Here is a 16,618-nt window from a genome sequence, read left to right on the forward strand (position 1 = left end):
ATTTTTCAGAGAGCTTGGCACCACCACATCAACGGAGAATAAACACATACATAAATGTTTTAAAATATTAAGGTCTGTATGCACCACTCTTTACCCTTGTTTGTTTAACATTTTTAAGTTAAACAGTGCCAGCCCAGATAGTGTCAGATAAGAGGGACTTCCTACAGCAACCTTCCACAGTTTCACAACAACCTACTGAAAAACCACCTGCTTCCGTACCTGGGGCAGCACCAGCCCGGACACTGCACTTGAGGACAGCACCTCAAACAACACCCTACATTCACAGATATGCAGCACATCACAGAGGCAATGCTGGAGCAGGACTCAGCTTGTGGTCCCAGCCTTGACACTGGTCAGTTGTATGACTTTAAGCAAGACTACTTTACCTGCCTTTGTTAAATATTCTTTGACATTCTGTCCAGATCTGAACTTCAGGAAGCCTTTTTAAATTGTATAACCCAGCTCCAATGAACAAATGCTATTAGGTAGTATTAGTGTTGGACTTGTCCCTTATGTATCTGTTCTCGGATAAACAAACACTGCACAGCACAAGAACTACGCTACTTAGAACATCTGTGAATACTGCCTCAGGCAGCTTCTGCTATGACAAAAAACAACCCCAAACTCCCATAGCTTATAACAACAGACACTTATTTCATTTGTCATAAACATTTTTACTTTATATTATAGATTTATTAAACATTTAAAAAGGACCTAGAACCCACACATGCAATGATTTCTGACAAGGGTGCCAAGACCACTCAATGGGAAAAGAAATGGTGAGGGGACGAGAGGATCTCTACGTACAAGAGAGTGAATCTGGGCACCAACCTCACACCACATACAAAATTTAACTCAAAATGGACGAAAGACTTAAATATAAGAGGTAAAACTATAAAACTCTAAGAAGAAAACAGAGATGAAAATCTACATGCCCTCAGATTAGGCTATGGTTTCTTAGATACAACACCAAAAGCACAAGCAATACAACAGATAAACTGAACTTAAAAATTTCTGCGTATTAAAGGACACTATTAAGAAAGTGAAAAGACAACCCACAGGATGGGAGAAAATATTTGCAAATTATAAATCTGACAAGGGCCTAACACCCAGAATATCAAAGAACTCTTACAACTCTATGACAAAAAGACAAGACAAAACAAAACAAATTTAAAAATGAGCAAAGGATTTGAACAGACATTTCTCCAAAGAATATTTGTGAGTGGCCAAAAAGTACATGAGAAAATGTTCAGCCTCACTAGTCATCAAAAAATGCAAATCAAAACTGCAATGAGGTACCACTTTACACCACTAGGATCGCTATTATAAAACATAAGAGGGACGAAAAACAGGAAACAAGTGTTGATGAGGATATGGAGAATCTGGAGCCCTGATACACTGCTGTCAACGTGTAAAATGGTACACGTGGAAAACAATCTGGCAGCTCCTCAAACAGTTAAACCCAGGATTACTGAATGACCAAGCAACTGCGCTCCTAGACGTACACCTGACAGAGTTGAAAACTGATGTCCACGCAAAAACTTGCACATGAATGTTCACAGCAGTATTAGTCCTAAAGCCAAAAAGTGCAAACAACCCACGTGTCCAACAGATGAACGGATAAGCAAAATGTGGTTCATCCACACAATGGAATATTATTCAGCCATAAAAGGAATAGAGCACTATCTCATGCTTCACCACGGATGAACGTGAAAACACTACACTAAGTGAAGGAAACCACACACATATTGTAAACAGGCAAAGCCATGAAGACAAAGTGGACGAGCAGTGGCCAGGGGATGAAGAGAGGGAGAAGTGGAACTCACTGCTAATAGCTATGAGGTTTCCTTTTGGAACGAGGAAAATGTGCTGGAATTAGACAGTGGGGATGATTGCACAGCACGGTGAACATACTAAAAACCAGTGAAGTGCACATTTTAAAATGGCGAATTTTATGTTATGTGAATTGTATCTCCATTTTTTAAATGAGAAAAAACTTAAATATCACCAAGTAAAATGTTCAGATATATTAAAAACATATAACAGTAATTGAAAAGCTAGAGTAGCTATATTAATTTCAGACAAAGCAGATTTTGGAGCAAGGAAAATCATTAAAGATACAGAGGAGCATTACATTATACTGAAAGCGTCAGTCCTTCAAGAAGAAATACGATCCTTAATGTATATGTGCCTAATAACAAAGCATCAAAATACACGGGCAAAATCTGCAGGGAGAAACAGATGAATACACTGTCATGGTTGGAGACCTCAACACCCCCTATTTTCTGCAGCAGGCAGAAACTCAGTAGGGAAAGAGCTGAGCTCAACAGCACCACCACTCAACTGGATATAATGAATGTCTAGACTGTTTCACCTAACAGCAGCAGGACACACTTTTTTCTCAAGCTCACATGGAACATTCACCAAGATACATCACATCGTGGGCCATAAAACACACTTTAACAGATTCTTAAAAATAGAAGTCATACAGAGTATGCTCTCAGACCAAGTAGAATTAAACTAGAAACCACCAAGAGAAAGACAGCTGAAGATCACCAAATACTCACTGAAACACACTTCTAAATAACACGAGACAAAGAAGTCTCAAGAGACAATAAAAGACATTTTGAACCAAATGAAAATAAAAATACGACTTAGCAAAATTTGTGGGGTACAGCAAAAAAATAATGCTTAAAGGGAAAAAACTGCACCCCATGCAAATATTAGAAAAGAAGATATAAAAATCAATAAACTAAGCTCCCACCTTAGGAAACGAGAAAAAGAAGAGCAAATTAAATCTAAAAGCAAGCAGAAGAAAAGAAAAAATTAAAAACAGAACATAATCAATGACATTAATAAGAGAAAATTAATTAGGAAAAATCAATGAGACCAAAACCTGGTTCTTTGAAAGGAGCAATAAAATTGACAAACCTCTAACCAGGAGAGCCAAGAAAAAAAGAGAAAAGACGTAACCACTAACATCGGATGAAAAAGGGGCCATCACTACTGATCCTACAGTCACTGGTGAATTTAACTGAACATTTAAGGAAGAAATTATACAATTACAAGAAATAATACAATTCTCTAGAATCTCTTCCACAAAAGAGAAGCAGAGGGAATACTTCCTAACTCACTCCATGAGGCCAGCATTACCCTGATACCAAGACCAAACACAGATACTGCGAGAGGAAAGCTACAAACAGTGTCACTCATGGACACAGATGCAAAAATCTTCAACAAAATATGAGCAAATCAAATCCAACAACGCATAAAAACGTCAAACACCACAACCATGTGGGATTCATTCCCACAAACAACCAGACGTGCAAAGCTGGCTCGACATTAGAAAATCTCTTAATGTAATCCACCACATCAACAGGAAAATATGATCCTATTCATAGACGCAGAAAAAGCACTTGACAAAATCCATACCACGCATGATAAAAACCTTCAGAAAATTAGGAATAGAGGGGAACTTCCTCAACTCGACAAAGAACGTCTACAAAAAATAGCTAACATAATGTTAATGGTGAAAAACTAGAAGCTTTCCCCAAGATGAGGAATGTGGTAAATTATGTCCTCCCCCAACTCACTGAAGCTTGAATTGTGTCCCCCAACTTTTATGTATTAGAAACTTAGCCCCACTCTGACTGTTAAGAGGGTGGGAAATCCTATTATGGTCATTGAAAGATGGAGCCTTGAAGAGGTGATTAGACTGTAGGACCGTGCAGTAGTGAATGGATTGATAATGGTGGTCAGGGGCCTGGTTCTGAGGGCTATAAAAGAAGAGACAAGAGAGTCTGTCTCTCTCTCTCTGCTTCAAGTATCGTGCAATGTGAGACCCCTGGGTCACTGTTGCCACCACCAGATAGACTTCCCAGCCTCAGAAACTGTAAGCAAATAAATTTTGTTTTCTTCATAAGTCACCGTTCCAGGTATTTTGTTACAAGAAACAGACTAATACCGGGAACAAGGCAAAATGTTCTCTCTCACCACTCCTGATCAACACGGTACTGAAGTCTAAACTAATGAAGTAAGACATAAGGAAAAACAAGATAAAAGGTATATTGATTGAGAAGGAAGAAATAAAACTGTCTTTGTTCTCGGATGACATGACGGTGTAAAAAATCCCCACAAATCAACAAAAAAGCCTCCTGGAACTAATAAGCGATTATAGCAAGGTTGGAGGATACAAGGGTAATATACAAAGTTAACTGCTTTCTTACAGACCAGCAATGAACAAGAGGAATTTGAAATTAAAGACACACTACCATTTACATTAGTACACACAAAACTGAAATATTTAGGTACTAATCTAACAAAATATGTACAAGATCTACATGAGGAAAACTACAAAATTCTAATGAAAGAGAACAACGTAAGACCTTAAAAAATGCAAAGATGCCACATGTTCACGGATGGGAAGACTCAACGCTGTCAAGATGTCAGTTCTTCCCAACCTGATCTACAGATTCGATGCAATTCCAGTTAAAATCTCAGGAAGTTATTTTGTGGATATCAACAAACTGATTTTAAAGTTCATTTGGAAAGGCAAAGACCCAGAACATCCAACACTACATGGAAGAAGCAAAGCAAACTCAGAGGACTGACACAGCCCACCCTCAAGGCTGACTGCCAGAGCCACAGTAACTAGGACAGAGTGCACTGGTAAACAGACAGACAGACCACTGGAACAGAAGAGAGCCCAGAAACAGATCCGCACAAACACGGGAAGCTGATTTCTGACAAAGGAGCAGAGGCAGCACGATGGAGAAGAGACAGTCTTCCACAAATGTGCTGGAACAACTGGACATCCACATGCAAAAAAACGCAGACACAGACCTTTCAGATCTTTCACAAAGATCAGCTCAAAGTGGAGCACAGACTTCAACTTAAAAGCCGAAACTATGAAATTTCCAGAACATAGAAAAAAAAAATCTCGGTGACCTTGGATTTGGTAATCGTTTTTTAGATACAATGCCAAAAGCACGATCTATGACAGAAAAAACTCATAAGCTGACTTCATTAAAAACTTCTGCTCTGGGGCCGACCCCGTGGCACACTCGGGAGAGTGCGGTGCTGGCAGCGCAGCAGTGCTCCCACCGCGGGTTCGGATCCTATATAAGGATGGCCGGTGCGCTCGCTGGCTGAGGGCTGTGCGGCCGGTCACAAAAATGACAAAAAAAAAAAAAAAAAAAAAAAAAAAACTTCTGCTCTGTGAAAGATGCTGTTAAGAGGATGGAAAAGCGAGCCACAGGCTGAGAGAAATGTCTGTGGAGCACGCACCTGACAAGGACGGGAGTCCGGGAGAACAATTAAAAACGACAAGAAATCACACTGCTGTCGGGGAAAACAGCACGAAGGTTCCTCGAAAAATTAAAAATAGAGCTACCACATGACCCAGCCATCCCACTGCTGGGTATTTACCCAAAGAAAATCAAATCACCGTCTCGAAGAGGTAGCTGCACTCCCGTGTTTATTACAGAACTATCCACAACAGCTTAGACGTGACAACAATCTAAGTGTCCATCGACGGATGAATGGATAAAGATGATGTGGTGTATTCATACAATTCAGCCTTAAAAGAGAAAGAAATCCTTATTTTTTGCAACAACATGGATGAACTTGGAGAACATTATGCTAAGTAAAACAAGTCAGATACAGAAATATAAATACTGCACGATATCATGTATATGTAGAATCTAAAAAATTTGAACTCACTGAAACAGAGAACAGAGTGGTGCTTACCAGGAGCCGGGAGGTTGGTGGAATGGGGGTAGTGGGGAGGCACTGGTCAAAGGGTACCAGCTTGCAGTTATAAGATAAATTCTGGAAATCTAACGTATAGCATAACGACTACAGTTAAAAATAATGTTTCGTATACTTGAAATTTGCTAAGGCAGTAGATCTTCAGTGTTCCCACCTATGTGAGGCGATGGATATATTAGCTTGATTATGGTAATCATTTCACAGTATATACCTACAGCAAATCATCACGTTGTGCCCCTTAAATACAAACAATTTTTTATTTGTCAACCATAGCTCAATAAAGCTGGGGGGAAAAAAGCAGTAAGAAACCAACCTAACAAAAGTGGACAAAAGATCTGAAAAGATGCTCGACAGCGTTATGTCATTAGGGAATGGCAAATTAAAACAAGACAGCACTACACACCTATCACCGACACCTCCACACGCTGGTGAGGATGTGGACCAACAGGAGCTTATCCTTTGCTGGTGCAAACACAAGGGGGTACAGCAGCTTTGGAAGGCTGCTCGGCAGTTCACAAAACCAACTGTGCCCCTTGGTATTTTCCCAAATGGGGTGAAGATGTTATGTCCACACAAAAACCTGTATGCCAGTCTTTATAGCAGCTTTATTCTAACTGCCACACTTGGAAGCAACCTTGACTTCCTTCACTAGGTGAATAGACAAACTGTGGTACGTCCGTACAACGGAATACTACTCAGCAATAAGAAGAAACGAGCTCTATCGAGCCACAAAGACAAGGAGAACTCCTATATGTATATTTCTAAGTGAAACAGGCCAATCTAAAAAGGCTAGATATACTGTTTCCAACTAAATGATATTCTGGAAAAGGCAAAACCATGGAGAAAGTTAAAAAAAAAAAAAATCAGTGGTTGCCAGGGGCTAGGGGGTAGAGAGGTGCTGGGATGGGGAGGAAAGGAGCACTTGGGATTTTAAGGCTGTGAGGCTATCCTGCACAATGCTGCAAAGGTGGATACACAGCTCTATGCATTTGTCAAGACCCAGAGACTGTAGAACACACAGAGTGACACCAATCATAAAAAACCCACCTCACTGATGCAAGACATTAGTAACAGGGGAAACTGAGGGAGGGTGGGGAAGAGAGGCGATGCGGGACCTGCGTGCTTCCTGCTCAATTTTTCTATAAAACTAAATCTGCTCTAAAAATACTCTATTAATAAACAAAAATTCTAAGACAGATGAACTTCCTTTTCCTGAATGGAATAGAACTAGCTTTTTGAAAATACACTATTTTAATTAAAAAGCAATTCTTTAAAAGTGGACTTTTCTTTCTCTTGTTAAAAATATATGCTTCCTCCTATGTCTGAAAAGATGGAAGGAATCAAGAGTTATGCTCTATAAGCCCAGAAATAAGAAGAACAGTTTTAACTTTATACTCAGGTATTTCTGACTTGAAGTCAGGTAACACACACTTTTTCCTCAAAAAACTAGAAGGTGATCAACTAATCACAAGAGGTATTGGAATACAGGGAAATAAGTCAGCAAAATAGGTCAGCTGCAGACAATTTAAGAACCATTAACTAGAATAGCAGTGACAATCAAATTTAAAACCAAATGTAGTTTAGAAGTCTAGCTACTTGAATAATTAGGTGCACTCAGGGAGGACGCACAGGACTACAAGAGAACTGGGGAATTAATCATCTAGAGCTTGCCTAAGACCCAAGCATCACTATCTCTAACACTGAGAGAATTTCATAGCACTTTCAACAGAAGATCAAAATTCTCCAAGCTGTCTCATGCTGAATGCCAAGAAGTAAAACGTTCCCCAAATATACGGAATTATAAAATCACTAGCTACCGCAGCCATGACAGAACTCAAACCCCCCCATCATAACGATGGGAGGTAGTACAAAGACGGAACACCTCACTGAAGACATGACCACTGCTCTCAAAACATGTTCAACCTCACTGGGACAAGAACTAATAACAGACTATTAAGTGCCACACTGTGCACCAAATAAACTGAGGGTTGAAAATCACCGAAGATCAGTATGCGCTCGTGTGTGTCTGTGTGTTTCAAACCATTCTTGAAGACCAAAGGACAACAGAGGTGAATAAATGCCCTGTATAGTCAATGAACACTACTTACATTTTCACCACGTGACTCAGGCACTGCTCTAAGTTCTGGGGATGCAGCAATGAACAGCAGACAGAGCCCCGTCCTCAAGGAGCATATGTTCTAATGGAGAAATGAGCAACTAAACACGTAAACAAGCAAACATGACACTAATGAAGAGTGAGGACCTGTACAAGGAAAACGCAATGGGGCACCGGGATGAGGCGTGATGAAGAGGCAGCACTGTGACGCAGACCACCAGGCAAGACCCTTGCGAAGAGGCACCTGAGCTGAAACCTGAGTGACGCAGAGGAGCTGGCCACGGAAAAGGCTGTGCGGGGAGCCTCTGCCTCATAGGATGCATGTGTGCACAAACGTCCCCGAGCTCCACCCTCCAGCCCCTGCCCTCGAATCTAGTCCTGGCTCCAGCGAGGGTGGACCACTGGCACAGGAGAGCTGGACGGGAACTTGTGTCCCCCACAGCTCATTCGAAACCTTTACTTAGTTACCAAATTATTCCAGGTTGAGAAATTCAAAAGGTATGCTGAAGAGTTGTCCACCATTGATGGACAGATGATCTAAAAGTATTATGAGACAATAACACTTAAACTCTAAGGCTTACGTTTGAATGGATGGATCCATTTCAGGGCTAACTCCTTTGGTCGATGTTATACCTGCATGTGACATATTTACAAAAAGGCAGAGAAAACCTACATCCTGCAACATCCATTTAACAAATGTTTGAGCTCGGCTCCAGCTATTTCTTCTCTTTTTCCCTCTTACCCCAACTTAACACTAACAATGTGGTGGTGTAGTTTACTTTTCCAACATAATTTCTTGAGCTATTTACCAAAACGATCTATTCTTGACATGCTCAACTCAGAATGTGTATTAGAATCACCTGAGGAAGCCCAAGACCTAGTCTGTGATTAACTTTAAATATTCAAAGAAATATGATGTTAAGACTAAGTAAACCACAAAAAAGATCTATTTACATCATGCTTCTTGCTATCTAATTTTGAACAAAGAAATATCACAGGTAACAACCAATAACTCAAGGTCTGTAAATTCAAAATTTTAGTCAAGTGGTAAGTTCTATAACATTGCAAGAAGTGAACTGGGAAATCAAAAGCAAGGACAGACCAAAGAACTTTTTTTGCAAACAACTTCTTTTACCATGTGCCAACTAAATAAACTGTGTGTGTCCAATGTTACTTATCTCATCAAGAAAAGTACTTCACATAAGGAAACTTTTTTCCATAAAATGAAGTGTAGCCTAAGGTTCATATACGGGTAATAGGAATTTTTTGTGGAAGTCAGTTGCAATTGTATTACTTGTCTCAATAGGAGGCTGAAGAGAATTCAGGCTTTCCAGAAAGACTGAGAGTCACATTGTGAGCCCACACAGTGAGCACTGAGGCCGCTGCACAGTAACACTGCCACACACTGACGGGACGCTCGGCCACGCCAGACTGTGCTGCTTTCACGCTGACACCTCCTTCCGTCCTTTCCCTCTTCTCCTTTTCCACCATCTCTTACTGCTGTCCCTGGCCTACCTCAAACAGCCCACCCTTCCCCTGCAGATTGATTGTACCTGATCTACAGGCAAAAGTCCAGTCACTACACGTGTTACAGCTTCTTCCAAAATGAGAGATGGCCCTTAATTTTGTCCCTACTGAGAAAACACAGGAGCATCAACATGTCGACGGTGACACCTTTTCGGCTGTTCTTGATTACAGGCCGAGTGCACACTTCCCAAAGTTCCCACCACCCAGAGAGGAAAGCGTTACACTAGTATTTTTCCAGTACTGAAGCTTGGGAGTCAGGAGATAAGGGCCCTGGTTTGCCCCTACTAGCTGTGTGACTTTAGAGGGACTCATGACATCTCTGGGACTGAGTTTCTTATCTGCAAACTGAAAAAATCTACCAGTTTCTTTTTTACAGAGACATAAGATGTCTAGAGCTGGAAGAGACTGCAAAGATAACTTAGATAAGCACCGCCCCATCGTACTACGAGGCACCTGAAACCCCAGAGGCCAGCAATTTGCAGGAACATCCCCGGTCACTGTCATTCAATCAGCACCACAACACAGAGAGGTCTGAGCAGCTGCTCATTCTTATCTTGCATGCAAGTCCTGCCTCGGTGTCCCCAATTCGTCCAATTAGAACAGGGAGGAGCCTCACTAGCCACCCGTCTCCTCCCGGCTCACTACCAAGCTGTAGATGCTGACAGTCACCAGGAGGGTCCCGTCTGACTTTTCATTCGAGAGGCATCGTTTGCCATCCCAAAGGGCCCACAAGGCTGCCCAGAGGTGCGGTTCTAGAAAGCAATTTACGTGTAGGAGACTGATGCAGGCAGATTTTGACACGGCACAGAAACCGCATACCCGTAAACACCATCAGTGAACTAAGCTGCTCTGAAATACTTTCAAATGTCTCATAAAGTGTTTTCTCATCACCAGGCAGAGACTGACCTGTTACAGACAAGATCTGACATGGATGCAAAAAGGGCATCCAGAGTGCAAGACGGGACGCGGACAAGAAACAGGAAAAACACACACAAGGAGACCAGCGTTGCGGCCTGAGAGAACAGTCCGTGGAAGGTGGGAAGAGGAGATGGAGAGAAGCAGAGGATGAGTTCAGGAGAGACTCGGGAAGTGAAATCTCAGGGCCTGGTAGCAGACGGGAGTCTGGAAACACAAAGGAGAGAGCCACTGTCCGGGCCGACGCCTGACCAGGAGGACGGTGGGGCACTTACTGAGGGGGCAGCACTGGGGAGAGCTTGGGTCGAGGGGAGGAGGTGCCCACAAGCTCAGCTTTGAATATGCTGAGTCTGAGGGGCCACAGACATGCCCAAGAAGAGGCGTCAGAGAGTTGAGCATGTGGGACTGGAGGACAGGAGATCTTTGGGCCAGAGACATGAATCTGTGTCTCCTGCCTACAGGTGGTCCCTGAAGCTGCATAGAGCGGATCATACAGGAAAGGCATACACCGTGTGAAAGGGGGGGACCTGCACTTGAGCCCATGAGCAGCCACCTTAACCACTAGAGGAGGACAGTGATTACACAGACAGACAAGGAGGCCAGAGAGGCAGAAAGAAACCAGAAAGCCAACAAAGAGAGCATGTGGTCTGCTGAGAGGCCCAGGGAGGAGACAGAAAAGGGTCTTCTGGACTGACTGACATGCACTTGACTTCGGTAAGGGCCCTCTAGTGCAATGACAGGGCCACAGCCAGAATGAGGTGAGTTTAAGAGTGAAAAGTGAGAAAGGAAAGACAGCTCTTGAGCATCTGGCTGTGATATGGGAGTGAGCAACAGGGCAGCAAGTGCAGGTGTGTGCTGGAAAGCCGACGGGAAGGCGCATGAAGGCGCGAGTCAGGGCGCAGGATCCAGGCACGGTGGTGGACCTGGGGAGGAAGGAAGACCCCTGCACGACAGGCAAGCAGGAGAAAGAACAAGCATAGACACAAGAGCAGGACCGTTGTGTGCAAGATGGAAGAGTTCCCGTGTGAGGTCCTCTGTTTCTTCTGTAACACGGGATGGAGTCACACGCTGACTTGGGAAGAGAAAGGTGTGATTCCAACAGCACACCAGCTAGAGAAGGGCTCTAGCGCATCCTTGTTAGCACACCACCTCTCCCCCACTACCAGTATCGTAGGTCCCCTTTCCTCCACCAGCTGGCTGTCAGCCTCTCTAACCATGTGTGTACTTTCTTCAAGCCGACAACACTAACAGTATGACGCCACCACCACCCGGACCCAAGTGATTCTTCCATCTCCCACCCCTGCCTTTTGATCACTTAGGTCTTTCACAAACCTGTCCTCTCCTCTGTATTTCTCAGTAGATCTCATAAAGATCACAGAAATAACTTTTTAAATAGCCTCCTGCCACCAGTCAGCTCCAAGGCTACAGATATGACCTTATAATTTCCTGATTTAAACGTGACTGTCACTCCACCGTGAATACTGCATCAAGCACAAACCCTTCAGTATAAGTGCACGAGGCTCATGACAACCTGCAACCCCAGCCCACCTGCCTTTCTACCTTCCCAGTCTCATTCAGGGCCCTTCTTCCGTGCTCCAGCCACTCTGGACTATGCAGTTTTTTGACATGCATGCTCTTCCTACCCACCATGCTCTAGAGCCAAAACCATGTCTTATGTATCCTTGTACTTCCACTTCTGTCTAGACCGCTGGCTGGCATACAGACATGATAAATGAACGCTCACTGATTGAATGAACAATTGCTACCATTACACCAGCAGGCACACACATGACACAGTTTCCAATCAACTGACTGGATTTCAAGAAATCTCAACTCTCCTAATGCAAAGCTGACATCCTAACCTTTCCACATGCACAAAGCCAGTTATACAACGTGTTCAGTGAGAAATGCAGAAATATAACCTGGACAGGAAGTGCTCCACCTGTCCTTTCTGTCACGGAACTATAACTTGTAAAACGTCTCTTAGAAGGACACACAAATTGTAAATAACCTTTATTTTCAGGTTCCACCTAGAAAATCAACATTTCACAAGAACAGTTGTTCTATGTATCTTCTTCTGCATATGAGTCAGTCACACTTATTAGTGCTACAAACTGCATGGGACATTCAGAGGTTTAAGAGCCATGAAAGAATGTGGAATTGCCAGCATTCCAGTCCCTCCCCAGAGCTCTCTCCTGTGTCTAAGTTCTATTTTAAAACTTATATTGTGTGATTTCTACTTCCTGAAGCTGCATTTGCCAAAAGCATCCTGTTGGCTCAGTGAGAAAGACGGCAGGGCTAGTGAGTCAGAAAGGAGGCTGGTGTTGGGCCTGAAGAAGGCAAGAGATGGGCAAGTGAAGATTTCCCTGTGCATCAAGATCCTTGAGGTCAGAAAGCGCAATCTCTGCGTGTGCCCTTTCTTCTGCCAGCACACCCACCTCTCCCATAACGGATCCTCAGCTCCTTCTTTCTACCCTTGTTTCTGGGGAGCTCTTAGCCAGGGTGTGGGACAAAGGGTTTCTGGATCAGTGAGTTGACTGTACACTTTCAGCCACCTCATTCAAGTTACACCTTTCATTACAGTGGTTTAGCAGGAACAGTACCGTACAAGAACAAAGTACATTATTCCTGGGTCTAGACAAGTCTCATCCACTAAAAATATGGTTGCGCTGGAGAGTATCCAGATAGCAGTACTTTTTTAAAAAAACACAGCTTTGTAGATGTGATCTGAATGCAATCATCAAAAAGAGATAGGCTAACCTAGGAAAAGAAAAAAAAAAAAAAACATATCACAACTTGAAAAGTCATCCAAAAAAGGCAGAATAATAAGATTTAAACTCAATTGCTCAAAATTTTAGGTGTCAACTAATTCGCCAAAACCTAACTTTTTAACACTGAAACAGCTACTAACGGGTGCCAAAAATCCCAATCCTTAAGAAATTAAATATAAACATTTTTTGGATGGTTTAAGTGCAGACCTAGAGGGATGCACCACACAGACAGGCAAAGCTCCTCCCAGCTCTGACTCAGTGCCTGCACATTTTCAAGACCGTGCTTGATGAATCTTTATCATCAGTGAAACGTTTCACTTTTTACTTCCCTTCTGTAAGTTTATGTCCTACAATTGTCTGCAAGCCAACATCAAGCTCACCTTATAAAAAGTAGGACAAGTTTAGGAAAGAGGAATGCTTTGCTTTGTTGTGCAGCAATAAACCAGTAAGAATGTTCCAGGCTTCTAAACACCTCACTCCAGAAGCTTCAGATGAACGCTCGCCAATAAGTTTAAATGCTTTTTTTTCCCGGACCCGACCCCTAGGTAGGTAGGTAGAGGGAAGCCATCACACTTATGGAGCTCCGCGGCACCGGTGGACAAGCTTCTCTCTGACAAAGGACTGGCACCCTGACTGCACTGCACTGCCTGCTAACAGGCCGGAGTTCACAGGGCCTCTTACATTTGATTCAAAGCCACCTGCCCAGCACTCTCGGGCCTTTCCACTGAACACGCACGATTTTACAGCAGTGCCTTCTCCAGGCTGCACCTGCCAGACCCGAGGCCGAGGGTCTCACTCACTGCGCAGGGCAGCGAGGGCCGTGGCGAGGGGGCCGTGGCGAGGGGACCGGCGGCGCAGGGCGGACAGAGAGCGGGAGGAAGAGCAGCGGCCCGAGGGCGCAGGGGCAGAGGGGACGAGGGTGCAGGGGACGAAGATGCAGGGAACGAGGGGCTCAGGGACAGAGGGAACGAGGAGGGACGGAGGGAATGAGGGGACAAGGGGCGCAGGGACAGAGGGAACGAGGAGGGACGGAGGGAATGAGGGGACGAGGGGCACAGGGCAGAGGGGACGAGAGGCGCAGGGGCGAGGGCCAAAGAAGGAGCGGAGGGAACGAGGGGTGCAGGGGTGGAGGGGTTCAGGAGGGGCGCAGGGGCAGAAAGGGCGAGGGGGCGAGGAGTAGAGGGGACAAGGGCGCAGGGGCAGAGAGGACGAGGGGAGCAGGGCGGAGGGGACGAGGGGCGGAGGGGGGAGGGGACGAGGGGCAAGGGGACGAGGGGCCGAGAGCGGAGGAGACGAGGAGACGAGAGCCGAGGGGCCGAGGGCGCAGGGCGGAGGGTCCGAGGGACGCAGGGGGGAGGGGACGAGGGGCCGAGAGCGGAGGGGACGAGGGGACGAGGGGCGCAGGGCGGAGGGGACGAGGGGCGCAGGGCAGAGAGAACTAGGGACAAGGTGACGAGTGGCCGATGGGCGCAGAGCGGAGAGAACTAGGGACAAGGTGACGGAGGGCCGAGGGCACAGGGCGGAGGAGACGAGGGGTCGAGGGACAAGGTGACAAGGAGCCGAGGGCGCAGGGCGGAGGGGACGAGGGGCCGAGGAACAAGATGACGAGGGGCCGAGGGCGCAGGGCGGGCCCCGGCCGGCTCCGGGAGCTGCGGCCGCGCGCACCTTCATGAACTCGTCCTTGTCAAAGCAGAGCGAGTCCGGCCCGCGGGGCAGGTTGGTCGCAGTCCCCTCCATGCCGCCGACCACCGCCCAGGCCCAGGCCTGCCACGGCAACGACGCAGGCGCTCCGCGCGGCCGTGTCCCAGCGGGTGTCGCCGCTTCCGCCCACACGGCCCTGCGCGCGGCCAATGAGCGACGGCGCAGAGACGCGGGCGCGCCGCCAAGAGGGGCGCCGGGGCCGCAGAAGCCGCGCTCGCCGGGCGCTGCTGCCCCTCTGCGGCGGAGGGCGGCGCTGCAGCCGCGCGGCCGGCTCCCGGAGCGTCAGGTGCAGTCGCCTCACGCACCCTCGGGCGAGGTCCTCGGAGCGCTGCCCCGCTACCTGCGAAGCCAAGACACCGCGGACTCACAGACGCACGTCGTGCTCATTCGTGGTGGCAGCCAGGACTGGACACGTTGAGTGCTGAGGCCAGTGCTGGAGAGACCCCAGTTTCCCGGACGGCCTCCCCCACGTCCCTCCAGCTGTGAGTGGCCCTCGGACGGGGATGCCAGCCTCTCCTGTTTGTCCTCCAGGCACTGTGCAGGCCAGCAGAGCTCAGCATCGAAGGAGGGACCAGAGGGGACAGCCCACGTGGTCACTGCGTCAGGTTTCCTACTGGCATATAGATTTGGGATTGTTACTGGGTTACATCCTACATGCAGGGATCTAGGGTTAGGGTGACAAGAAGCGTTCCAGGTTATCTTATAACTTGTCCGGGGCCAGTGCATGTGCTTCTTAGTCAAAATGGTCTTATGATAGTGTTTTCCAGGACATGGGACTTGACTACTGACTCATCCCAGATTTCCCAAGGCACTGTACTTTAGCTGACCGGGTCAGAGCAGATTTTTTTAGTTATCATCATGAAAATTTCCTAAGAGGCACAGAAGTCCACAGAGCTTGAGGCCCTCCCCACCCCCAGCCATGTGGTCATCACCCGGTCTCCTCTGTCCTGTCTGCACCACCACCCTCTTTTTTTGTCAGAATATATCTGGAAGCAAATTCCAAACATCACTTCATTTGCTGCTCCCCAGTACCTCAGTTTACATGTCAAAAAAAAAAAGGAAAAAAGAGACATTTGCTAACTCCTGATGTCCTCATCTCATTTAACAAAATTAACAGTTCTGATAACCAATCCACACTGCTCTGAGGGGCCTGGTTTTCAGCCCAAAGTCACGCTGTCAATGGGTGGCAAGTTCCAAGCCCAGGCAGCCTGGCTCCAAAGCCGGCACCCGGGAGGGGAGACGATGCCGGGCAGACGAAACAAACATGTCTGGGAAACCTGTCTTTTCCTTCGTGGTTCCAAAGGACGTCCCAATGAACTACAACTTGGACACTTTCCTTCCTTGCCTGAAATTCCCTCTGACCTTATTCCCAGTCCTTTAGTATAGAATTGACCTAGTTAGTGCAGCAAGGTGTGCTGATCTTGGGGATGCTGAAGGGATACAGTGTGGAGGGGCAATGAGGGTCCCTGCTGCCTGCTCGCCTCCCAAGATTCAGCAGGGAGCCGCAGGACCCTGTCGTCACAAGGGCTGTGATTGGAACCAGAGGCCGTGCAGCCTCCCATGGCCTGGAGCAGCAGGGAAGACTCAACTAGCTACACAGGCAAGGGGGGAAGCCCAGACCTGCCCAGAGGGCATGACGCTGGGTTTCCACTCAGAGCTGATATTCCATGGGCACTCACCAATCCAGTGCTACTTGCTAAATATTGCAACACCTCAGAGGTCGGTGAGCAGCCCCTGTCCAGAGCCTGCTGCCCACAGCTGCTGCTTCAGCCCTTGCCTTGGCCTCAGGATCCAGCCATTAGGGTGCCTGTGCCTGGCT

The 16,618-nt window shown here is 46.3% G+C and overlaps 1 protein-coding gene across 4 annotated transcripts in view; it reads right to left on the minus strand.

Moving 5' to 3' along the window:
- The window catches only part of COG2 (component of oligomeric golgi complex 2), a 45,057-nt gene extending 30,138 nt beyond the window's left edge, over positions 1-14,919 (minus strand). For all 4 annotated transcript variants that reach the window (XM_063082739.1, XM_063082738.1, XM_063082737.1 and 1 more), the window contains exon 1: positions 14,764-14,919. In XM_063082739.1, coding sequence (XP_062938809.1) covers positions 14,764-14,835 — 72 coding nt within the window. In that variant the 5' untranslated portion in view covers positions 14,836-14,919. The remainder of the gene's footprint in view (positions 1-14,763) is intronic.
- Between the last annotated feature and the right edge of the window lie 1,699 nt (positions 14,920-16,618).

Source organism: Cynocephalus volans, chromosome 18, assembly GCF_027409185.1.
Source record: "Cynocephalus volans isolate mCynVol1 chromosome 18, mCynVol1.pri, whole genome shotgun sequence".
Lineage (NCBI taxonomy): Eukaryota > Metazoa > Chordata > Mammalia > Dermoptera > Cynocephalidae > Cynocephalus > Cynocephalus volans.